At 38.8% G+C, this 26190-nt stretch overlaps 1 protein-coding gene across 2 annotated transcripts in view; it reads right to left on the reverse strand.

Moving 5' to 3' along the window:
- HMG20A (high mobility group 20A) overlaps positions 1 to 26190 on the reverse strand; it is a 67496-nt gene that overhangs the window by 20486 nt on the left and 20820 nt on the right. For both annotated transcript variants that reach the window (XM_003901254.4, XM_031668451.1), the window contains exon 2: positions 4807 to 4899. In XM_003901254.4, coding sequence (XP_003901303.1) covers positions 4807 to 4895 — 89 coding nt within the window. In that variant the 5' untranslated portion in view covers positions 4896 to 4899. The remainder of the gene's footprint in view (positions 1 to 4806; positions 4900 to 26190) is intronic.

Genomic DNA, 26190 nt, shown 5'->3' on the forward strand with positions numbered 1-26190 from the left:
GAGACAAAGGCAGGCAGGATTCCGAGCAGAAGGAAAGCTAAGAGATACTTAAGAGGCAGAATGGCTAGGTGTGGTGCCTCACGCCTGTAATCCCAGCACTTTGGGAGGCTGAGGCAGGTGGATCACTTGAGGTCAGGAATTCAAAACCAGACTGGCCAACATGGTGAAACCCTGTCTCTACTAAAAATAAAAAAATTAGCTGGGCATGATGGCAGTGCCTGTAATCCTAGCTACTGGGGAGGCTGAGGCAGGAGAATCACTTGAACCTGGGAGATGGAGGTTGCAGTGAACCGAGATCACGCCACTGCACTCCAGCCTGGATGACAGAATAAGACTCTGTCTCCAAAAAAAAGGTAGAATGGAGAGAACTTAATAACTGATTGACTTTAATAGTGAAAGAAAAGAAGAGTCAAAGGTAATTCTGAGGCTTCCAATTGATGGTTATGTACTTAATATTAACCAAGGTAAGTACAGGGGTATGTATGTGTGTGTGGACAGACAGACAGACAAGAAAACGATAAATGTGAAACGCTTGTAATATAATTAAGTAGAAATGTACTACAGACAACTGGAAACATGCCCCAGGAAAACAGAAGTGGAACAAAAGGGCATAAAGATAGACTTGAGAGACGTTAGCCCATGGAAATAATGGGCAGTGCTAGATATTCTCCAGAAAGACAGTGAGAAGGAGGAAAAGTCAGGATAGAACTCGGCTGAAGTAATATCATTGTATGAGCAAGGTAAAAAAACTAGGAAGGAGATTGAGAAGGGCATTAAGATAACTGGAGAGAAGACGACTGCAGAGGCCAAGGCAGGAAGACTTTTGAGAAGGGTAGTGGCTAATCAAGTAAAAAGTTGCAGATGTTAAATAAGATAGGCCAAAAAGTATCTGCTAAATTTGAAGACCTGAAGGTCACTGCCAATTTTAGTTAAGTATAGTTTTAGTGGAATTATGGGAATAAATCTCAGATTACAGTGGACCGACAAATGGATGAAAACAGGAAGCAGACTGTCTTGGTACTGAAAGCAATTATACTTTTCTGACCCTTTCTAGGAAACATAATAGATGATTTTAGCAGGAGATTCCTACATTTTTGAGGTCCTTTAAAAAAGGTTAAGTAAAAGAAGCTATGAAATCAATGCCAATCATTTTCGCTGAAAAGAGGTACCATCGAGATCCAGTTTGATCTCTGCAGGGCTGTTTTCCAAATATTTCAATCATTTTGGATGTGTTAGACAACTTGTTCTTTCACTGTCATTTTCATTTCAACTGTGCCATCAATTTTTAAGTTACTAATTCTTGTACATTCTTATTTCGGTAAAATATAAGAACTAGGTTTGGGAAAGAGTAGCAATCCTATGAATCCCTGACTTAAGTGGACAGGAATCACTTGGGAATTCACACGGGAAAACAGAATCCCATGAATCCCTGACTTAAGTGAACAGGAATGGCCAAGGCATCACATGCCTTCTTGTTGACAAGTTGGACGAAGACTGGAAAAAAAAAAAGGGGATCTTTTGTTACCATGAATAAACTATCCATGTTCCTAGCTAAAGCCAACAACCCTTCTATTTGCACCCTTGATCTCACATACTCTTGTCTACCCAGGGGCAGATTTTCAGCAATTCTGTCCTTTCTGGCAATACAAATTCTTTTCTCTCTACAGGATCAGTCTAATCAGCATATACGTATGACATTAATTCTCTTAACACAAAACAAAATGAAAAGAAAAAAACTCAATCCCACTTCCAGTTAAGGTCCCAATTTTTCTCCTTTCCTTTATAGCACAACCCCTGGAAATAACTTGTTTATACTTACTGACTTCTCCTCCCTTAAGCCCACTTCAAAGGAGATTTGTGTTTACAACTCTTGTCAAAGCCACCAATGACACCCATGCTAAATCCAGTGTCATTTCTCAGCCCCCATCTTACCTGATGTACCAGAAGCATCTGACACGTTGATCTTTCCCCCTTCCTTGAAATACTTTTTTTTTTCACTTCGGTTCCAGGACCCTTCACTCTTCTGGCTTTTCTGCTACCTTTCTAGCAACTTGTTTTAGACTGTATTGACTCTTCCTATTCTTTCTTTCTTTCTTTTTTCTTCTTTTTTTGAGACAGAGCTTGCTCTGTCACCCAGGCTGGAGTGCAGTGGCACAATCACAGCTCACTGCAACTTCTGCCACCTGGATTCAAGCAATTCTCCCACCTCTGGCACGTGCCACCACACCTGGCTGATTTTTGTATTTTTAATTAGAGACGGGGGTTTCACCATGTTGGCCAGGCTGGTTTCGAACTCCTGACCTCAAGTGATCCACCCACCTCAGCCTACCAAAGTGCTGGGATTACAGGTACGAGCCACTGTGCCCGGCCTCTGTCTGACTTTTAAATGCTGGAGTATCCCAGAGCTCAGGCTTTAGATCTCTTCTTTCTTCCATCCATAGAGTGCTCATTTCTTTGGTGATCTCACTCAGTCTCGTGGCTTTGAATGTTATATGCTGATAAATCCCAACTTTCTGTCTCGCCTAAACATCCCCCTAATAGCAGAACCTGATATCAAAGTGCATATGTGACATCTCCACTTAGATATCTAATAAGCATCTCTAATGTAAAATTTCCAAAACTGAGCTCCTACAACTCCCTTCCACACTTGTTCTGTTTTCCCCAACTAAGCTAACGGCAACTCCATCCCTCCAGTTGCTTTGGCCAAAACTTTTGAGTTGTCTTTGACTACTATTTTTCTCCTTTCTTACATTCCTCATCCTTTCTTTCAGGCAAATTCTGTTTGGTATACCTTCAAAATATATCTAGAATTCTATACTTCTCACTACCCCTCATTCCCATTATTTTTGAAACACACTCCAATGAGGTTTTTGCCCCTACTATTCCACCAAAAACACTCTTGTGAAAGTCACCCAATGATGGTTCTTCAGGCTATCATCTGTCTCCTGAATTATTTTAAGAGCCTCCTAACTGGTCTCCTCGTTCCAGCCCCTGCTCCCTTCACTCTATTCTCAATACAACAGTCAGAGGGATCTTATTAAACCGTAAGTCAGATCATATAATTCTGCCTGAAACCCTCCAATGCTCTCCCACTTCAGAGTAAAAGTTAAAGGGTTTATTTTGATCTCTAAAAACCATTTTGATCCCTATGATCTAGTCTCTTCTTACCCAAAGTATGGGTCTCATACCAACAGAACTGGCATTCTCTGGGAGCTTGTTAGAAATGTAGAATCTCTGGTCTTCAGATTTTCTAAATCAGAATCTGCATTTTCATCAGCTTTCTTGGCAATTCATGTTTGAGAAGCACTGATGTAATCCTCTACTGCCTCTTCTGCTGCTATGTGTGCTCTAGCCACACCGGCCTCCTGGCTATTTTGGTAAGATGGAAACTCTCCTGCCTCAGGGCTTTTGCACCTACTGCTCCCTCTGCCTAGGATAATCTTCCCCAGAAAACTGCATGCTAGTTACCTTATTTCCTTCAGGTCTTTATTCAAGTCACTTTCTCATTAAACACTTTCTGGGCCATCCTGTCTAAAACTGCATCCCCAAACCCTTCCTATCCCTTTTCTCCACTTTTTTCTTTTTTAAAACTATAGTTCTACTTTGGGAGGCCGAGATGGGCGGATCACGAGGTCAGGAGATCGAGACCATCCTGGCTAACACGTGAGACCCCATCTCTACTAAAAAATACAAAAAACTAGCCGGGCGAGCTGGCGGGCACCTGTAGTCCCAGCTACTCGGGTGGCTGAGGCAGGAGAATGGCGTAAACCCGGGAGGCGGGGCTTGGGCGACAGAGCGAGACTCCGTCTCAAAAAAAACCACAAAACTATAGTTCTTATCAACATAAAATGTGTTTTACTTATTTATCCTGTTTATTGTCTGATTCAACAAGTTGAATTTGAACTTTAAAGGGCCTATGATTTTTATCTGTTTTGATCAATGCTTTCTATCTAATGCCTAGAACAATGGCACATAGTAGATACTCAGAAAGTTTTTACTGAATGAATATAGTAACTAAGCAGCCTTTAGAAAAGTCTTGGAGAATACTTTCATCTGAGTAGTGAGGTCAAAGGCGGATATCAACGAGGTGAGAAATAAATGTGAGGGAAAGAAACAGAATTACAAAGTATAGCCTATTTTTTAAAGAGCTCCAAAGAATATTAAAATAATTCATCTTAGGGATTAGCTAGCACTTCAGTCTATTAGTGAACACATTTTCTCTTTGCCAAATAACCTCTAAATATCTAGAAAGGACAAAAATTCAAGTGGAACAGAGATTTTAAGGGAAGAGGTAGACTACTGTTATTAACCCTTTTCTGTATCTCTTTACATATTTCTCAAAAGATCCCACAGAACGGAGAACAAGGTGGGATGGGGAAAAGAACAGAAGTCAGCTGAAGTTACTAAGCATTTTGAATAAAGAACCACATTAAAAAATCTGATCTTTGGGAAAAAACTATTTTAATATCTATGGCAATTTGAACAGAAAATGCATTTGTTTTTTAGAGCTAGCTCTGTGGCAGGTATTTCCTTAACGGTGACTATATAATTTTCTTAACTGGAGTCACCAATGTTTGCTAGATTCCACATATTGTTGTATCAGTTCACAAAAACCAGAGCACTGCAAAAGATAATTGAATGCAGATTACAAAGTGGTTTATGATGGCTGTCACTCTCTCTGCAAAGTGAAACAAATGCACCCTCTATTCTTATGACATAAAACTGCCTCTTTAGGACTTCTTCCTTTGTTAGAAGTTTTGTTTTGAGGCCTATGGAGAAGTCCAATGTCCCAAAGCAGCTGCTTACCCAGTGGTAGCCAGATCATTACTCTCCTTGGAGCCATCTTCATCTGCAAAAAGGGGCGGTAGGGTGGAGCTAGTCATCAAGTTTTCCATCTCTCTGAAAGGAAAAGAGAATAGTAATAAAAAAATTAATGGCTTAATTACTTCCATTTCAAGTTCCACTAATTTAAGAGCCAGCCTTCCAGAACTTTATCACATAAGCAACAGAATAAAAACTGACCTAAATATTTATTTTCTTGACTTGGACACATCAATTTAAACTGTATGGTGAATGGGCCTTTTAACCTTGGTCTCATCAACTGACCAGACTGAAAACAAGTTAGGTTTTAACAACTGGGATGTGGTTTGGAAAATTCCTTTTTATTTATCCAGAGTATCTTCAAAAGTATTCATTTCCTGTAGAAATTGTTAAGCAGGGTAACTCAGAAGCACTGCCACTCTGAGCAAGTTATTTAAGCTCTTTGAGCTACAATTTCACCATCTTAGACTAAGACAAAATTGCTGACTTAATGCAAAGGGTTACTGTGAGGGATTAAAATGAAAGTGCTTCATAAACAGAGAAAGTCTAAGGTAGTAAGTGCATTGAGTATTATATAAAGAAAGGTATTGTTATTACAGCATTACCAGTTCTCAGTCCCAGATGAATCATCTGTAGATTAAATGGTGGCAAACTGAGCCCTCCAAAAGGAAATAATGCAAAGGAAGTAGAGGATGGAAGGCATGCTGATGTGGCTCTGAGTCAAAGAAACCACACTTCCAGGTCAGAAATATGCTCCACATACCATCATAACCAAGAGCAGAAATAGCATGCACCTGGGTACAGGAAACAACTAAGCTTAATTGAAGAAAACAAACAAATCACAAGAACTGAGGTTATCAGACTGAACGGACAAAAGGACAAAGTGACAAAGAATAATTTCATTTAGCGTATCACTATGACAAATGATTTTTGCCTTTCAAGGCTTACCACCAAGGGCATCATCCCATGTAGTTAAAAGCAGCAGCCTTCCCTTCATCATGAAAGGGATATTCAAACAAAACATTCAGCAGTGACCCCAAACATCAGCCACTTACGTAGAACTGCAAAGCACTCAAGAAAAAGAGTGCCTCAATCAACTGGGAGAATTGAGAAGCAAATTATGAGAATTCACTTAGGAGCTTCCTCAGGAGTTATTTCAGGTGCTGCTGCTAAGGAGACCTAGTGAAACAGCAATTAAAAGGAATGCACAGCAGCAAAGTAGAGCCAGGATCATTCCACTGAAGCGGAAATATGAAGAAAATGCCGATGACACGAAGACCACATTCTCCATGTTCAATGGAGTGATTTATTTCCAAAAGATAACATTGATGTTTTATTCCTTATTCTTACTTATTCTCACTTCTAAGTTTATTATTTAGCAGGCCAAGTTCCATAAATAGCTTGATGGGAAAAACACATCTTTGTACAAATATTACCCATTACAGTGGGTAGAGCATGCAAGGTAGAGAGGAACTTCTCACTCAACCAGAGTAAGCACTTTATTCTACTGCAGGAACACTTGCTACCTCTTTTCAGTTCCTTCAAGATAAGGTGTTAACAAGTGGAATAGCTCTAATAAATGCCACAAAATTCCATTCTACATGTTTTACTGAATAACTCTGACTCAAGTGTACTTAAGTTTTAATTCACATTATACAAATGCCAGATTAAAGCCTGGGCTTTAACGGCTGCTAACATCACCTCACACCAATGCCAATGTTCATTCTACGAAAAAAAAACTGTAATATCTGTTAGATACCATATAGACTATCCATAGTGAGCAAACATTCAAATGACTAGGTATATACCTTAAGGAACTCACTTGACTGGCGTTTTTTTTTTTTTTTTTTTTTTTGGACACAGTCTCGCTCTGTTGCCCACGCCTCCCAGGTTCAGGTGATTCTTGTGCTTCAGCCTCCCAAGTTGCTGGGATTACAGGTACGTGCCACCATGCCCAGCTAATTTTTGTATTTTTAGTACAGATGGGGTTTCACCATATTGGCCAGGTTGGTCTTGAACTCCTAGCCTCAAGTGATCTGCCCGCTTTGGCCTCCCACAGTGTTAGGATTACAGGTGTGAGCCCCCGCGCCTGGCATTGACTGGTTTCTTTCTAAAAGAATGCCTAGAAGTCAATGGCCTTTCAAGAACCTTGAGATTCAGCATTTAAAGCTCTTGGCATTGCTCCTATGCCTCAAAAGAAGATATATTATCTGGTGCGGGGACAAATGAAGTGTCTTTTCATTCACTATGCCAACATGACCCTGTTAGAGTGTTTTCCAGGTATCTTTAGTCATTTCTGAAATGTGGGGAGGCAGCTGGATAACATAACCTTAACAACATATAAACAGATCATATAAACAAAGGAAGTTCAGAGAACACACATTTTTTCCTTTTTTATTTCCCCTCTCTTAAGTTTGCTGTACTCAAACCCATATGGTTTCAGATACATTTTTCTCAGTGTTACTGAGTAGTCAGGTCCCTAAGAGATGAGTAATAAAGTGGGTGGAAGGTTAAGGGGCCAAGATCAACAAAAGAAGGAAATGAAGAAAAGTGCAGTGAAACCCAAAAGCCTCTAAACTAGTCCAGTAAGTTGGAAAATACAATGATTCCCAATAATATGTCTGGGATCCTGGGAGAATGTGTTTCATATGGTCCACGAGGGAGTGATTCAAATGGAATCATGGCTACCAAGCCACTGACTGCCAAAAGCCCTTCACATGTAGCATCTGTGCCTGATGATGTCCCAGTACGGGGGTCACAGTGAACTTTGAAATTTTACGCAAAGCACTTAAGAAATGTGATGAATGCTGCTCTAGAAGGGGAAAGAAGAGAAATTTGTTCAAAGGCAAAGCAATATACAACTTTGGCTCTTCACTGCACTTTATATAAACAGGTCTATCATGCAGATGTTTCTTAGTAGAGGGGACTTATCCAGCTTCTACCAGGAAGCCTCACAAAAATGGTATTACTTTGCCACTTACACTTTGAACCAGGGTCTAGTCCTGAGCTTTGGAAATCCCAAAATTCCCTCTAACACTAACCACTCACTGAAAAAAATTGATACATAAAAGAGTGCCAATTTAAAATATTTTAATGATTATAAAGATTGTAATGAGAATTATATTAAGCGCACCAGATACTTACTGACCAGTGAACACATTCTCTCTCTGTAGTCATCTAGTAGGCCAGATCATAATCAGAACATTGCTATGGTCAATATATGGCCAGAACAAAGGAAATTAGGTGGAACTGAAGAAATGTTCCTCAACTAAGATTGCTCTAGTAATCTTTCCCAGTAATAGGGATGATCACACCAATGTGACTATGTTATTCTAAATGTGTTGGACAGTGCTGGAAGCATATTTGTACTTCCGGTTTCTGGGGTTGGCTCTTTTCAAGTGCCCTTTTCTTAGTTTACACATGCTAACCCCACTTCCCTAAGTCTTTTCTTTTTTTTTTTTTTTTTTTTGAGACGGAGTCTTGCTCTGTCGCCCAGGCTGGAGTGCAGTGGCGCAATCTCGGCTCACTGCAAGCTCCGCCTCCCGGGTTCACGCCATTCTCCTGCCTCAGCCTCCCGAGTAGCTGGGACTACAGGCGCCCGCCACTGTGCCCGGCTAATTTTTTTCTATTTTTAGTAGAGACGGGGTTTCACCATGGTCTCGATCTCCTGACCTTGTGATCCGCCCGCCTCGGCCTCCCAAAGTGCTGGGATTACAGGCGTGAGCCACCGCGCCCGGCCCCTAAGTCTTTTCATAGAGATGCAGCATATTCCTTCCCCACCACTCCCTCTCCAACCATACACCTCAGAATTGAGAGGTGAGATTCTGCCCATTTCATTTTCCATGCTACAGGCTTTATGCAAAACCCTTGGTTCCTTTAAAACATCAGGTTGCTTGGTTTATCAACCTCATACCCAAAAATCTCTTATCACCATCTCCCATCATTTCAGCTCTCTTAATTCTCCTATTACAACTGACCTTTAAACATGCAAACCTCTATTCTTATGGCCCTTGATTTCCCCTTCTCTGTCCAGCTTAGCTTCGACGGCTACATTGCAAATGTTCTTTTGCCAGCATTCAATTCTCTTGTACTGTATCTTTCTATACACCAGAAGTAGATCAACTCTTAAGTTTTGGCTCAAGATGATGGAGAAAAAAAAAAGACAAAATAGAGAGTATTACTATAAATGTACGGCATCCAATCACAACTGGGCCCTCTATGCTCTTAGTAATCACTATATGTTCTTAGGATGTTTCCCAACTGCCATATTATCTCTGTCAAAGCTTTTCAACCGAACTCACCCAAATCCCTCCAACTCAGTCAGCATTATCTTTTCATATTCCTCAACCCCAACTCATGCCAAAAAGCATACTAAGTTGCCTTTTTTAGAAGACATAATTGATATACCATAAAGTTCCCCCCTTTACTACATACAACTCAGTGGTTTTTAATGTATTTACAAGGTTGTGCAACCAACACCCTAACCAATTTTAGAACATTTTCATCATCCCAAAAAGAAACACAATATCCTTTAGCAAACAATCCCAATTCTCCCTTCCTACTAGTCCTCCTAGGCCTGGGCAACTGCTAATCTATCTTTTTTTTTTTTTTTTTAAAGACACAGGGTCCTGCTCCATCACCCAGGCTGGAATGCAGTGGCACAATCATAGCTCACTGAAGCCTCAAACTGCTTGTCTCAAGTGATCTCTCTGCCTCAGCCTCCTGAGTAGCTAGGACCACAGGCTTGTGCCACCATGCCTGCCTAATTTTTAATTTTTTTTGTAGAAATAGGGTTTTGCTATGCTGCCCAGGCTGTCTTGAATTCCTGGCCTCAAGCAATCCTCCTGCCTCAGCCTCCCGAACTGTTGGGATTACAGGTGTTAGCCATCATGCCTGCCTACTTTCTGTCTTTATAAATGTACCTATTCTGATATTTCATATAAACAGAATCATACAATATGTGGCCTTTTGTGTCTGGCTACTCTCACTTAGCATAAAGTTTTCAAGGTTCACATTGTAGCGTGTATCAGTATTTCATTTCATTTTATGGCTGAATATTATTATACTGGATGGCTATTGCACATTTTGTTGATCCACATATCAGTTGATAGACTTGGGTTGTTTCTAATTTTTGGCTATTATGAATGCTGCTGCTTATGAATATTTGTGTATAAATTTTTGTGTGGACATGTTTTCAATTCTCTTGGGCATATACCTAGGAGTGGAGTTGCTGGAACATCTGGTACCAGCATGTTTAATATTTTGAGGAAAAATTAAACTGTTTTTCAAAGCACCTCCACCATTTTACATTCACACTAGTAATGTATTAGGGTTCCAATTTCTCCATATCCTCAGCACACTTGGTATTGTCTTTTTTATTACAGCCATCCTAGTAGATGTGAAGTGGTAAGTCATTGTGATTTTGGTTTGTATTCTCCTAATGAGTACTGATGTTAAGCATCTTTTCTTATGCATATTGTGCATTTGTATATCTCTTTTGGAGAACTATCTATTCAAATCCTATTTCAAATTGTGTTTTGTGTGTGTGCTTTTTTTTAGATAGAGTCTCATTCTGTTGTCCATGCCAGAGTACACTGGTGTGATCTTGGCTCACTGCAACCTCTACCTCCTGGGTTCAAGCGATTCTTGTGCCTCAGCCTCCCAAGTAGTAGCTGGGATTACAGGTATGCACCACCATGCCCAGCTAATTTTTGTATTTTTAGTAGAGACAGGGTTTCGCCCTGTTGGCCATGTTGGTCTCAAACTCCTGGCCTCAAGAGATCCACCCACCTCAGTCTCCCAAAGTGTTGAGATTACAGGTGAAGTCACCACACTCGCCCTCCTTTGCCCATTTAAAAAATTGTATTGTCATTGCAAAATTGCAAGAGTTCATTTTATATTGTAGATACTAGACACTTATCAGATATACTATTTTCAAATATTTTCTCCCATTCTCTGGGTTGTCTTTTCACTTTGATAGTATTCTTTGAAGTATAAACATTTTTAACTTTAAAGTACAAATTATTTTTCTTTCTTTGGTTGCTTGTGCTTTAGGTGTCATATTTAAGAAACTACTGCCTAATCAAAGGTTGTGAAGATTTACCCTTATGTGTTCTTCTAAGAGCTTTATAATTTCAGCTCTTACATTTATGTCTTTGATTCATTCTGAGAAAACGCACCATATTCTCTGACCTCTACATCTGCAACTGCCACTTGTTGTCTTTGGTTGGAATACTTCCTAGTATCCCAGTCTCTCTTGTCTGGCCAATTATACTTTCTTATCCTTCACATCTCACCTTAGATGTGTCTTCTTTCAGTATGTGTTCTTGGATCAATCAAGAATGTATCAGATGCCCCTTTTATGTACTACCAGAGCATTCTGTACTAAACACCCATCATAATACTTGACTCACTGTACTACACTTGCCTTTTCTAAACCTTAGTTATATGTTTTGTTACGTTATGAACAGTGCCTTGTTTACCTTTAAATTTCCCCCACTCCAGTTTTGAGCATATCATGGGCGTTTGTTAAATATACATTTGATTTCATAGCTTCATCATAATATTGTGGCCAGACTTTGCCTAAAGCCACACCTTACCCCTCAACTGAAGGAGGCTCCTCATTCAATTAGTATTTATTTATTGCTCAAGCAGGCACTTTTGCAGATTATGTATCTTTTAAATGGATTAACTCTGAAACTGGGGGACACTCAATATACTCTCTAAATGTTTCCTCATATATACATTCTCCTTTATTATTTGTAAGGAGCGAGACTATCTTCAAAAAATGGAGTCAGTGTTCATGTCTACTTTAGTGAACATGGCTAATTGATGTATATTCTGTACTGGAATTTTCAACTTTCCATTTATGTTAGATATTCATGTCTAAGTATTGAATCTTTAACATCAATTTTGCTCAACATTTACTCAAGTGACTTCAATCTCTTACCCAGTAAAAAAGGGAAAACTGGGTCGGGTGTGGTGGCTCACGCCTATAATCTCAGCACTTTGGGAGGCCGAGGCGGGCGGATCACGAGGTCAGTAGATCGAGACCATCCTGGCTAACACGGTGAAACCCCATCTCTACTAAAAATACAAAAAATTAGCCGGGCGTGGTAGCAGGCGCCTGTAGTCCCAGCTACTCAGGAGGCTGAGGCTGCAGAATAGCATGAACCCAGGAGGCGGAGGTTGCAGTGAGCCAAGATGGCGCCACTGCACTCCAGCCTGGGTGACAGACCGAGACTCTGCCTCAAAAAAAAAAAAACTAAAAAAAAAGGCGGAAAAGGGAAAACTGGGCCGGGCGCGGTGGCTCCTCACGCCTGTAATCCCAGCACTTTGGGAGGCCGAGGCGGGTGGATCACCTGAGGTCGGGAGTTCGAGACCAGCCTGAACAACATGGAGAAACCCTGCTAAAAACAGAAAATTAGCCTGGCGTGGTAGTACATGACTGTAATCTCAGCTACTTGGGAGGCTGAGGCAGGAGAATCTCCTGAACCTGGGAGGTGGAGGTTGTGGTGAGCCGAGATTGTGCCATTGCACTCCAGCCTGGGCAACAAGAGCGAAACTCCGTCTCAAAAAAAAAAAAAAAAAAAAAGAGGAAAACTAACAAATGTGTCTGCTTGTTCATTTACCCAAACACTGATTGAAATTAACCAAATACTAGGCACTATACTAGGGCTGGAAATTTAAATATGAGTAGTATGTTGTCTATATGGATACTGCCCTCAAGGTATAATTCACTTTCAGTAGACGGGAAATAATCATTAAAAAACATGCTAAATGCAATACTGACGTACACAAATATACACAAATACTACGACAGGAAAAAGCTGCCTGAGAGTGCTTTAAAAAGTAGAGTCTATAAACTGGAAGCCCACAGGCCACATTCAACATGCACATTTTTGGGGGAGTCTGCAATGTATTTTTTAAAATATTTGAATAAGTTGCCAATATAGAAAAATGGGCAGTTATAAGACAAATCTTTGAATTCCTTTATTAAAAAAAATCTGCCCAAACCAGCCTACATCCAACAAAGGCAACATTTGGTTGGTCCTGGGTAACAGCTGTCTCTAACATAGTCTCCACTCTGCTCACTTCATTCATTTACATTACCTGTGCTGTTTTATAGACATATAAGATTGGGATCTCTTCTAAGAATAGGAGTAGTAGTAGGTTAAGCAAAAAGGAATGGTTGGGGACAGGAGAACACTCTAAGCAGAAAGAGAAGGAAGAGACTTTTGTGAAAGACCCCTTGGTAAGGCAAGTCTTCTCAGTGAGTCCCCAGAACCTTTCCCTGCAACTGTTTTTGCTTTTAGTCGAAAGTTTTTTCACTTCTTTATACTGCCTAAAAATTTCATCAACTAAGATTCTACTGCCTTACTAGCAAACTCTTTGAAAGCAAAAACCCAGAAGTTCAACCAAGTAGACACCCAATATCAGAGATCCAGCTGGATAGAAGGAAGTAAAGTAGAAGTTCACTTAGCCAAACAATTAGCTGCTGGTTAACTGAAAAAGTTGATTGAAGGAATCAGAAAAAAAAAAAGCACTTAAATATTTTAATTAAAAACATTAATATTTTTCCATTCACCAATCTTTTTATGTAGGTCCAAAGCCTTTCCTTCGTGTATTCATCCACTAATCGGAGTCCTATAACATTGCATTTTCCACATCCAGAATGTCCTGCCTATAATTTCTAGTTTCAGATTTTTAAAATATAACAAGAACTTAAAAAGCAATCTGAGTGCAGAATCTTTCCAGGATTCTGTTTCCTATAATATTTTACAATTCAATTAATGTAATCCATCACAGCAATAGGCTAAAGAAAAAAAGTCACATGACCGTATCAATAGATGCAGAAAATGCATTTGACAAAAATCAACACCCATTCATTAAAAACAGACAAACTTGAGCACACTAGGAAAAGAGAACTTTCTCAATTTGATGAAGAATCTCTACAAAAAACCTCTAGCTAACATCATACTTAATGGCAAGAAATTCAAAGCTTCCCATTAAGGCAAGAATGTCCCCTCTTACCACTGCTTTTCAACATTGTACTGGAAGTACTAGCTGATTCAGTAAGATAAGAAAAGGAAATAAAAGGCCAGGCTCATGCCTGTAATCCCTGTATTTTGGGAGGCTGAGGCAGGCAGATCACCTGAGGTCAGGAGTTCGAGACCAATCTGGCCAACATGAGAAACCCCGTGTCTACTAAAGATATAAAAAATTAGCTGGATGTGGTGGCAGTCACCTGTAATCCCAGCTACTCGGGAGGCTTAGGTGGAAGAATCGCTCGAACCTGGGAGGTGAAGGTTGCAGTGAGCTGAAGTAGCGCCACTGCACTCCAACCTGGGCAATAAGAGCAAAAACTTCGTCTCAAAAAAAAAAAAAAAAAAAAAAAAGAAAAGGAAATAAAAAGTATACAGATTGGAAACAAACAAAACTCACTTTGCTTGCAAATGACATGAGTTTATATGGAGAAAATCTGAAAGTATTGGGGGCGGAAAAAAAAACTTCCTAGAACTAATAAGCAATTATAGCAAGGTTGCAGGATAAAAGTTTAAGGTACAAAAGTCAACTGCTTTCTTATATACCAGCAATGAACAAGTGAAATTTGAAATTAAAAACATATTACCATTTACATTAGCACCTCCCAAAATGAAATACTTAGTTATATATAAACTAACAAAATATATACAAGATCTAGATGACGAAAACTACAAAACTCTGTTGAAAGATATCAAAGAAGAACTAAGTAAGTGGAGACATTCCATGCTGATGGGTAGGAAGACTCAATATTGTCAAGATGTCAGTTCTCATCACCTTAATCTATCAATTCAATTCAATGCAATAACAATTCAATGCAATACCAATCAAAATCTCTGCAAGTTATTTTGTGGCTACTGGTAACAGATGCTAAAGTTTATATGGAGCAGCAAAAGACTCAGCATAATCAATTCGATACTGAAGGAGAAGAGCAAAGTTGGAGGACTGACACCACCTGACTTAAAGACATACCATACTATAATCAAGACAATGTAGTATCAGTGAAAGAAAATGTTAATAGATTAATAGAACAGAACAGAAAGCCCAGAAGTAGACCCACATATATATAGGCAACTGATCTTTGACAAAGGAGCAAATATAAAGGCAATACAATTGAGCAAAGATGGTCTTTTCAACAAATGGTGCTGGAACGACTGGACATCTATATGCAAAAAAATGAATTTAGACACAGACCTTACCCCCTTCACAGAAATTAACTAAAAATGAATCACAGCCCTAAATGTTAACCACAAAACTACAAGATCCTAGATGATGACATAATAATATAGGAGATAACCTAGATGATTATGTCAATGTTATTTTAGATATGACAACAAAGGAACAATCCATGAAAAAAACATTGATAAATTAGAATTCATTAAAATTAAAAAATGTTGCTGTGAGAAAGACACATCAAGAAATGAGAAGATAAGCCATATACTGAGAGAAAATATTTGCAAAAGACACATCTGATAAATAATTGTTATCCAAAATGTACAAAGGATGCTTAAATATAGACAAAAAAATGAATAACCCAAAATGGGCCACAGCCCTGAACAGACTTGCCAAAGAAGACATACAGATACTTGGGCTGGGTATGATGGCTCATGCCGGTAGTCCCAGCACTTTCGGAGGTGGAGGTGAGGGAGCCCAGGGCCCAGGCAGAGCCCAGGGTCTTGAGACCAGCCTGGGCAACATGGCAAAACTCCATCTCTACAAAAAACACAAAAATTAGCCAGGCATGGTGGCATGCATCTGTAGTCTCAGCTACTAGAGAGACTGAGGTGAGAAGATCACTTAAGCCCAGGAGGTTGGGAGGTCGAGGCTGCAGTGAGCCATGACTGCGCTACTGCACTCTATCCTGGGCGACAGAGTGAGACACTGTTTCAAAAAAAGGGAAGATATACAGATAGTAATTATGCATATGAAAAGATGTTCAACATCATATGTCATTAGGTGTAGTTGTCCCTTAATACCCATGTGGGATTGATTCCAGGATTCCTGTGTATACCAAAATTTGTAGATGCTTAAGTCCCACAACTGGCCCTGCAGAACCCATGACTACAAAAAGTCGGCCCTGTATCCACAGGTTCTGTGTCTCTCGAATACTGTATTTTCCACCCCAAATTGATTGAATTTGTGGATGCAGAACCCAAGGATACATAGGGCCAACTATAACTGCAAATTAAAACAATAATGAGCTACCACTACACACCTATTAGAATGGCCAAAATCCCAAACACTAACACCACTAAATGCTGACAATGATGTGGAGCAACAGGAACTCTCCTTCGTTATGTGGGAATACAAAACAGTATAGACATTTCAAAAAACAGTTTGGCAGTTTCTTACAAAATTAAACACACTCTTGCCATACAATCCAGCAATTGCACTTCTTAGCTTAGTATTTACCCAAATGAATGGAAAACATATGTACACACAAAAACCTGCACACAGATGTTTATAGTAGCTTTATTCATAATTGCCAAAACTTGGGCATAACCAAGATGTCCTTCAGTAAGTGAGTGCTAAACTGTGATACATTCAGATAACAGAATATTATTCACTGCTAAAAAGACATGAGTTATAAAGCCATGAAAAGACATGGAGGAAACTTAGTGCATATTACACTAAGTGAAAGAAGTCAATCTGAAAAGGCTATAAAAATTGAGCATCCCTAATCTGAAAATCAGAAATTCAAAATGCTCCAAAATCTGAAATTTCCTGAGGGCCCACTTGATGACCCAAGAGGAAATTAAAACAATAACAAGTTACCACTACACACCTATTGGAATGCCCTAAATCCCAAACACTGATACCACCAAATGCTGGCAAGGATGTGGAACAAGAGCTCTCCTTCATTGTATGAAAATACAAAACACAAAAATTCCACATGGGACTTCACATCATGGGTCACAATAAAAACACTGGCACATGCTATTTAGTTTATTCAACTTGCCATTGTTTGTTGTTAACAGCTGGCACAGGTGCACTGGTGATACTACTGTGCTGCTTACCCTGAACACATTATTTTTCACTGTAATAATGGTATGTCACATTTTTTACTGTTAAGTGCTTATGTGCAAATCAGTGTAAGAAAATGATTTGCTTATTGGTAGCACATGAATTCAGAATCAGGAATAATGGTGATGCCAAACAATCACAGACTGTACATGTGGGTGGCTGAGTGACACCTTTGCTTTTTCATGGTTCAATGTACACAAACTTCATTTCATACACAAAATTAATAAAATCATTGTTATAAAATTACCTTCAAGCCATGTGTAAGGTAAATGGATAAAACATAAATGGATTTCCTGTTTAGACTTGGGTCTCATTCCCAACATTATCTGATTATGTATATACAAATATTCAAAAATCTGAAAAAATCTGAAGCCTGAAACACTTCTGGTCCCAGGCATTTTGGATAAGGAAAACCCCACCCACATGTTGTAAATCCATCCACCTATTTGACATCCTGGATAAGGCAAAACTATGGAGACAGTAAGAAGACTAGTGGTTGCCAGGGGAGTAGGATGAATAGGTGGAACACCTGACTTTTAGGGCATTGAAACTTTCTATGTGATACAATGGTGGATACATGTCATTATAAATCTGTCAAAAGTCACAGATTGTCCAACACCAAGAGTGATGGACACTATGTAAACTATGGTGATGATGTGTTAATACCGGTTCATTGATTGTAACAAATGCAGCATTCTGGTGCCAAGGATATTGATAGTTGGGGAGGCTGTGTGTGTGCAGGGGGACAGGGAATATATGGGAAGTCTCTGTACTTTCTGCTCACTTTTGTTGTGAATCTAAAAGCACTCTAAAATATAACATTCATTCATTTTTAAATTACCATATTATATATTTAGAATATTATAATTATATATTTTATTATGCTAGAGAACTGGTATAAAGAGGTTTGGGAATAAACACAACTGACTTTGATATGCATACAATTTAACTGGAGGAAGGAAAAGAGGCTTACTAGAGAGTAGTCTACCAGCTGTGAACGTTTAGCTAAAAGCAATCAGTAGGCTGTGGACATTAATCAATATGTTTTACAGTGGGAATGAGAACACTGGCTAATCCTGCCAGGCAGTTAACTGGGGTTCAGTTAAAAACTCTTTCACCGTAGGTTTTTATATGAGAGATGAGAGGGAAAAAGATGAGGAGAGAGAAGAGGCAATTTGGGAGTAATTAAATACTTAGGTTTTGGGGGAGGGTCGGGGTACGGAGAGACAATTAGGGTCTAAACATAAGGCTTGCTGCTTCAAGAGAAGGGCATAAGGAGGGGTGTGTTTGGCTGGGCACCAGGGTGGGGGTGGACAGAAAATATGGCTCTCTAGACCTAAAACTTTTAGCCCAGACTCCTATGACTATTATTGATTTTTATTTTATTTTATTTTATTTATTTTTGAGATGAGTCTTGTTCTGTCGCCCAGGCTGAAGTGCAGTGGCTTGATCTCTGCTTACCGCAACTCCCACCTCCTGGTTCAAGCAATTCTCTGCCTCAGCCTCCCAAGTGGCTGGGATTACAGGTGCCTGCCACCACACCCAGCTAATTTTTTTTTTTTTTTAAGTAGAGATGGAGTTTCACCATCATGGCCAGGCTGGTCTTGAACTCCTGACATCATGATCCACCCACCTCAGCCTCCCGAAGTGCTGGGATTACAGGCGTGAGCTACCACGCCCAGCCTTATTATTTATTTTAAAATGTTGGTAGGCTACCCTAGGAACCAAACTATAGAGAAACTGATTCATTCATTCAACAAATATTATCTACCATCCTGGGCATTTTCTATGCATTGGGAATACAGTAGTCATCAAAACAGGCAAAGATCCTTGCACTCATAGAGCTCACAGTGTACTAGAACAGACAAAAAACAAGATAAAATAAGTAAAATGAATAATGATACATACTTTGAAGTACCAAGAAAAAACAGAGCAGGGAAAGAGGTTAGGAACAGTTCAAGGAAAGGGGGTGTCTGCAATTTTTTATATACAGAGGCCATGAAAGGCTTCACTGAGATAATCTTTGGGGAAAGCCCTAAAGGAGATGAAAGAACTATGCATGTATGTGGAGAAAGAGTGGCCCTAGCAGAGGAAACAACTAGAGCAAAGGAGTCCACCTGGTGTGACTGAGGAGGTGGCGAATGTGGCTGGACTAAACTAGTGGCAAAAGGAGATGAGGTCTGAAAGCTAACTAGGGCTACTGGAAGGTTTTCAGCAGATAAGGCATAAAATTTAACAGTTTATAGGATCATTCTGGCTGCTATTTTGAGAACAGACTGAATGAAGGTGGTGAGGGAAAAGAGAAAGTAAGGAAATTATTTGGGAAGCGACTGCAACAAAACAACTGAAAGAATTAGATCAGAATAGCAGTAGTAGAGATGGTGAGAAGTGGTCAGATTCTTAATATATTTTGAAGGTAAAGCTAGTTTCTAAGTTCAAAATAACTGGGAAAAACACCAGGACTAGAATCTATAAACTGTGGCCTGCATATACTTTAACTGTAGTCTTATAATCAGTTTAGTAAAAAAGGGTGAGTTGTACTAACAATATACTACTTACAAATTTTTTGAAGCTAAATATAGTGGGGGATTTTGGCCACAAAAGAAATAATCCAGCCTCCATCTAATGCAAATGCCTAGAGAGTTTATATTTCAACAAACATTTGTTGATCACCTTCATTATGTAACCCAGATGGTGTCTGGTGTTAAGTGATGTGTAGGTTTGCTTTGTAGAATTTTACAGTCTGTTATCTTCCTTGTAGAGACTCTGTTTTCGAAAAATAAAAAGTGAGAAAAAGAGGCCAGAATTAGAAACAAAAATTAATCTTCTATCTTTGTGATTTTCTTCTCCAAATTCCTTATGTGAAACTATATGATTTTTTTGAAGTAAAAATTTTAGAAACTTAAATCAGGTATTTTCTTAAAAATCACAGAAGTACTAGATCATCAAAAGAGAAACTGGTACAGTTCAGATTTTTTGCTAGGCAACTGGATCACTGTATATGCCTTTTGCCCCCTCAATTGAACCTTGATGGAGAACTGTCAATGTTAGGACACAAAATGTGTTGTGAAGAAAAAAACTCCACAAAACCAAAACATCGAGGAATAGTATTTTGTATCAGTTTTTGTAAAGCACGGTGTAACGCAGGGAAAATAAAAAACACTTTCTCTTCCAAAGCAAAAGTTGTCATTTTACAACCAGAGTGCTGCCTTTTGAGGTCACAGTCCACCTCGTTGGCTTTTTCATGGTGCCTGTTGGTCACAAGTTGCCCTTCCTGCAGAGGCAATCTAAGCACTGCTTTTATTATTAGTAAACAAGAAGGTGATTGCCCAAGTAAGACGACTTCTGGACCAGTGCCTGAACTAAGAGTTAAAGTAATCCAATAAAACCTGGAATTATTTCCTTAGTGTAAAGTACTTACCCAATTTCCTGGGACATGGGTGTACTATGAAACAGTAAAAAGGTGGGTACATATAAGCTGGAATAGGGAATGCCAGTAAAGCCTTATTCCCTCTAGGAGGCCATGTGATATATGAAAAGGTGTTTTCAGTGACAGTCAATTTTGTATTTGGAGAAAAAGCAAAAAACATAACCAAGCTTGTTAAGTACACAAAGTACAAAAAGTTAATGTTCTTGTTTGGTAAAGATACATATGTATACTTTTTACTCACATCTTGGAGCGAGTAAAACCACACCAAGGTATATCATGAAAGGTATATCATGCAGGGTATATCAGAAAAGGGAATTTACGTATTTATCAAGAAGAGTTATGAGTTTTTTTTTAAAGCTGAAAAACAATGTTTTTCAGTTTATCATGTGTCACTGTGTTAGGCATCAAAGATACAGAGGTAAATAAGATTTAAAAAACCCAACAACCCTTATTATTTTACAGTTCATAATCTAGTAGGGGACGTGGAAAGAGGGTAATGGCTGATGTGTGTAATGGTATTTATTTAAATACACGAGAAAAACAGAGAAACAGGAATTGAATGGGTGGGGTAACCGGCTAAAGTAACTGTTAATTATCCTAATAAATTCATAGATGCACTAGAAAGCTGAAGGAAACAGAAAACACCATCTGAGAAAACACCTGAGAAGGACCACACAGCTCTGGGTCCTTACGTGTTTGGAAATCCAGATTCATACTAAGGTAGGTAGCTCTAAAACAATATAATTCAAGGCTGGAGTGTGCGAAAAGCAACGTAATCAGCATACATGGTAGTCCTCCCTTATCTGTGGTTTTTCTTTGCCAGGTGTGTTAACTTGTGGTCAACTACAGTCCAAAAATATTAAATGGGAAGTTTCAGAAATAAACAATTCATAAATTTTAAGTTGTACACTGTTTGGAGTAGTGTGATGAAATCCCATGCTGTCCTGCTCCATCCCACCCAGGATGTGAATCCTCCCCTTGTCCAGCATATCTATGCTGTATACACTACCTGCCCATTAGTCACTTAGCAGCCTTCTAGGTTATCGGATCGACTGTGGCAGTATCGCAGGGCTGGTGTTATTTTACTTCACAATGGTCCCAAAGCAGAAGAGCAGTAAGGCTGCCAATTTGGATATGCCAAAGAGAAGCTGTAAAGTGCTTCTTCAAGCGAAAAGGTAAAAGTTCCCGACTTAACAAAAGGAAAAAAATACAAATGCTGAGGTTGCTAAGATCTACAGTAAAGATAAATCTGTGAAATTGTGAAGAAAGAGAAATTCATGTATACCATATGTATAGGATTTGTTACTATCCATGGTTTCGGGCATCCTACTGGAGGTCTTCGGATATACCCCCATGGATAAAGGGGAACTACTGTATGAGAAAGCAGAAGTAACAAAGGTCCCTAGTATCTGAACTCAAACATAAAATTCATAGTTAATAATTCCAGGGAAAGGGTCCTTATTAGTTCAAGGAACACTGCTCCTCTATTTTCTTACATTTTACATGGCTCTTCAGCTCAAACCTGCAGCTGTGAGACAACACTGAAGAGAGGAGGTAGAAAGAATGTTTCTTTCTTTTACAGGCAACAAATCCTAAATCGTTTACCCTTTCAAAAGCCAATGAAGACTGCAAGTAAAAGACAACATGTTTGAGAAGGAAAATTGAAGAACATTTATAAAAACTATAATATAATAAACGGAAATTAATCCCATCAAAGTGTTTTTCATTTTAATCAACTGACTTACAAATTAAATTTGCTTCCTAGGAAGATTTCCTAAAAGAAAAACAGAGGACACTCGATGGCAGAGGAATTTCCTCAGCCAAAAGCTGAAAACAGAAAACTTTAGTCACAGGGAGGCAAAGCAGCTAGTGGTCTTTACTACTCTGAACAGTAAGATGAAATTTTGAGCTTTCCTCACAAGATGAATAGGCACAATTGTAACATGCCTTACAGTTTAAACTGAAAGAAATTTAAAAACTCAGAATTATTTTGCTATATTTTGCCTTTGAAACCTAGTAACAATGCTCAGGACTTCAGAAAGTTACAAATAGCCACAGAATTCAAATTTGACACATTTAAGTTCTACAAGACAGTTTCCTAGGAACATTTCTCCACTGATAACCTACTCAGTATGATAAGACTTCAACTTTCATACACAGAGCCTCAGTTCTCACTCACCCTACCATAGTAATTCAGAACAAGTAGTTAGATTTAATCTTTTATATTTAAAAGCTACTGATTGTTTCTTTTTTTCAAGGTGAAACAAAAAAGAAAAAACAAGTTTAAAACCACATTTGCTGTAACTTTCATTATATCACTTCAAGATTCTTGGGTGTTTAGAGTACTTACTAAAATCTGACAAAATCTGTATTTTCAGCATTGCCTACTGCTGTTCAAAGGTTCACTTAGCCCAGGAAGGAAGGACTAAGTCCAGGGAGTAAGAGTCTACAGAACGATTTGTTTTGTTCTTTCAACATTAAATGCACTCACTTGCCTGTGTTAGCAAGTACTTCTGTCATGAACAGAAGTCTACTACAGTACCAAGTAGAGGCATTATAGGAGCATCTGCTTCAATACCCTTATATGCAAAATGGGGCTAAAACTTATTCTATTTACCTCAAAGGGATACCGTGAGGATCAAATATTTCTTTACAAGCTCTACAAACAATAAAAGTATGTGAAAGCTATTTTAAAAATTATATTACAAAGTTATCAATGAAATATTTATGAGAAAGTATATGGATTATATTAAAAGAACAGATACAGGCCAGACATGTTGGCTCATACTTGTAATCCCAATACTTTGGGAGGCTGAGGCAGGTGAATTGCTTGATCTTAGGAATTTGAGCCCAGCTGGGGCAACATGGCAAAACCTCATCTCTACCAAAAATACAAAAATTAGCTGGGCATGGTGGCACGCGCCTGTGGTCCCAGTTACTAGGGAGGCTGGGCTGAGGTGGGAGGATTGCTGGAGCCCGCGAAGTCGAGGCTGCAGTGAGCCATGATAGTGCCACTGCACTCCAGCCTAGATGACAGAGTGAGACCCTGTCATCATCATCATCATCATCATCATCAATAAATACATAAGAAAAAAGATTGGAAGGAAATACATCAAAATGTTCAAAGTATTGGGAAGCAGAAATGGGTGGATCACTTGAGGTCAGGGGTTCAAGACGAGCCTGGCCAACATGGTGAAACTCTGTCTCTATGGAAAATACAAATTAGCCACGCATGGTCGTGGGCGCCTGTAATCCCAGCTACTCTGGAAGCTGAGGCAGGAGAATGGCTTGAACCCGGGAGGTGCAAGTTGTAGTGAGCTGAGATCATGCCACTGCACTCCAGTGTGGGTGACAGAGTAAGACCCTAAACAATAATAATAATAACAACAACAGATACATAAGAAAAAAGATTGGAAGGAAAAACGTCAAAATGTTCAAAGTGTTGGGAGGCTGAGGTGGGCAATCACTTAAAGTCAGGAGTTCAAAACCAGTCTGGCCAACATGGTGAAACCCTGTCTCTACAAAAAATACAAAAATTAGCCGGGTGTGGTGGCAGGAGCCTATAATCCCAGCTACTCTGTTGGCTGAGGCAGGAGAATCGCTTAAAGCCAGGAGGTGGAGGTTGCAGTGATCTGGGATCGCACTACTGCACTCCAGCCGGGGTGACAGAGCGAGACTCTGTCTCAAAAAAAAAAAAAAAAAAAAAGAAGTTCAAAGTAGTTACGTCAGGGTGGTGAAATTATGAATAATTACTTTCCAATCTTTGTTTTAAACTCAACCTTCAGCAGTATGGTTATGTTACTTTAAAGAAAGAGGAAAAGTGCCATCAAAGATCACAGATGTTTTAAAATTAAATTTTAATTTCACATGCAATACTTGGATAGTTTCCTTTTCAAAAAAATATGGCTACACGTAGAGCTAAAATTCCCTTTTTGCCAGACTCTCCATACTCCCCTTTCCATACAAACACCATTAGAAGGGTTTCTAACTCCAGCCTGGGTGACTGAGCAAGACACCGTCTCAAAAACAAACAAACAAACAGAAGAGTTTCTAGCTTATTGCTGAAAAAATGCCTTAAAGATAGTTGCTAATGATATATTCTTTCTCTCTCTCATCAGAATTAGCACTACAGGGCAGAGAAGAGTAAGCATGTTTAACAGGCAGAGTAAGGGCACAATTTATAAACCTCATGCTTTATATTAAAAATTCCCTTAAATTCTTCATTCAGTTTTATAAAGCAGTATTTATTTTAACAAAAATTAATGTTTTAAATTGCATGAGGCCAGAACAAGGATCATGTAGCCTCAAAACAATATTTCCCCATGAGTGCAATAACACACAGCACAGATTCTGTTCATTTTCTTGACAGATAACTGACATATTTTGATACTGAGGGGAAAAAAGTGCTGTGACTTCCTTATTGAATATCTCCACTATATAGCAATAGATTGAGAAGTTGTAACTCAATTTATATCCTGTTAACTTTCCAGATAAGTTACATGAAAATACACTGAAATTACCAAACAAGAATACCATTTAATTATGGGAAAACAGACCATGAAAATGAACATTTCCTTAAGAGGTTTAACTCTGAAAATTACAATACATCTGAGACTGTTATATGTACATTCTTATGCCACTGGCAGGAAAAGCAACAAGCTTTTGATAAGTTGTTGTTTTACTTCTTGCCAATATACCTTAAGATAAACCTAAAATGTAATGTGTTTGATTCATCTCTAATTCCAGTGGCATCTCTGTGCCTTCAGAAATTGGACTCTAAACTGCCTTACATGAAAAAGAAAAGTTATTGGTACTCTTAAGCTCATCATTACAACATTTTTCCACAGAATCTTCTCTGGAGGCATTTATTCTTACTAGAAACTCTCTCCAAATATTTAATTTGGCCCTGGGTGTTTAGTAACATTAGAATATTTAAAAGACAAAATTGATAAATTACAATCAAGACATAGTAATGTGAGCTATGAAGAAAAATAGCTTACCTGTGATTTCTACAACGAATTCACTCAAAATCTGGGGAGAAAAAGCCTCTCAAATATTGATAAAGGATGATGTGCAGCATAAACTACAAGGAGACAACCTGAGGCAGTAGGAAGAGCTCTGAATCGAAGTCAGGAAATCTGACTTTGAGTTCAGGATATGCTACCAACTAACTGGTTTCTGGGATCACTAAACGACTCTGGCTCAAGTTTTTTCACCTGTTAATGAAGAACAAAATCAACTTCAAATTTGTTTAGTTGTTAGACTACATAGAATACCGAGAAACAGTATATTTAATTATATGAAATAGAAACACTAACAAACTAGCAGAAAATAGGAATATATTAAAAATTCAATACAAAATCACAACCATAAACATATATGTACACAAACACAGAGTTCTCTAAGCATGGTATGCATTTCTGAATTCTGTTCATATTTATTTGCTATCTGGGAGGGAGTCTCAGTTTATATTGAGGGCTCTGGAGTCAGACTGCCTAGATTCCAATCTCATATTTTACTTATTAGCTGTGGAACTTGGGCAAGCTAGTCAAAAGCTCTGAACCAATGTTTTCCTATCCTATAAATGAGAAGAGCAATAGTATATACTATAAAGAAGTTATCTCAAGAACTAATCTGTGTAAATAAAGCAGGTAGTATGGTGTCATCATATAGTAAGAGCCTAATAACAACAATGATAGCAACAATTGCAGCAAGAATTTATTGCTTACTAAGTACCAGGCACTATTTTAAGAGCTATACATGTATGATCCCACTTAATCCTCACATCCACCATATCAAGTAGATATTATCATTAGCTCCTATTTTATAGTGAACAAACTGATCCACAGAGGGGTTAAGTAACTTACTCATGT

Source organism: Papio anubis, chromosome 7 (assembly GCF_008728515.1).
Source record: "Papio anubis isolate 15944 chromosome 7, Panubis1.0, whole genome shotgun sequence".
Classification (NCBI taxonomy): domain Eukaryota; kingdom Metazoa; phylum Chordata; class Mammalia; order Primates; family Cercopithecidae; genus Papio; species Papio anubis.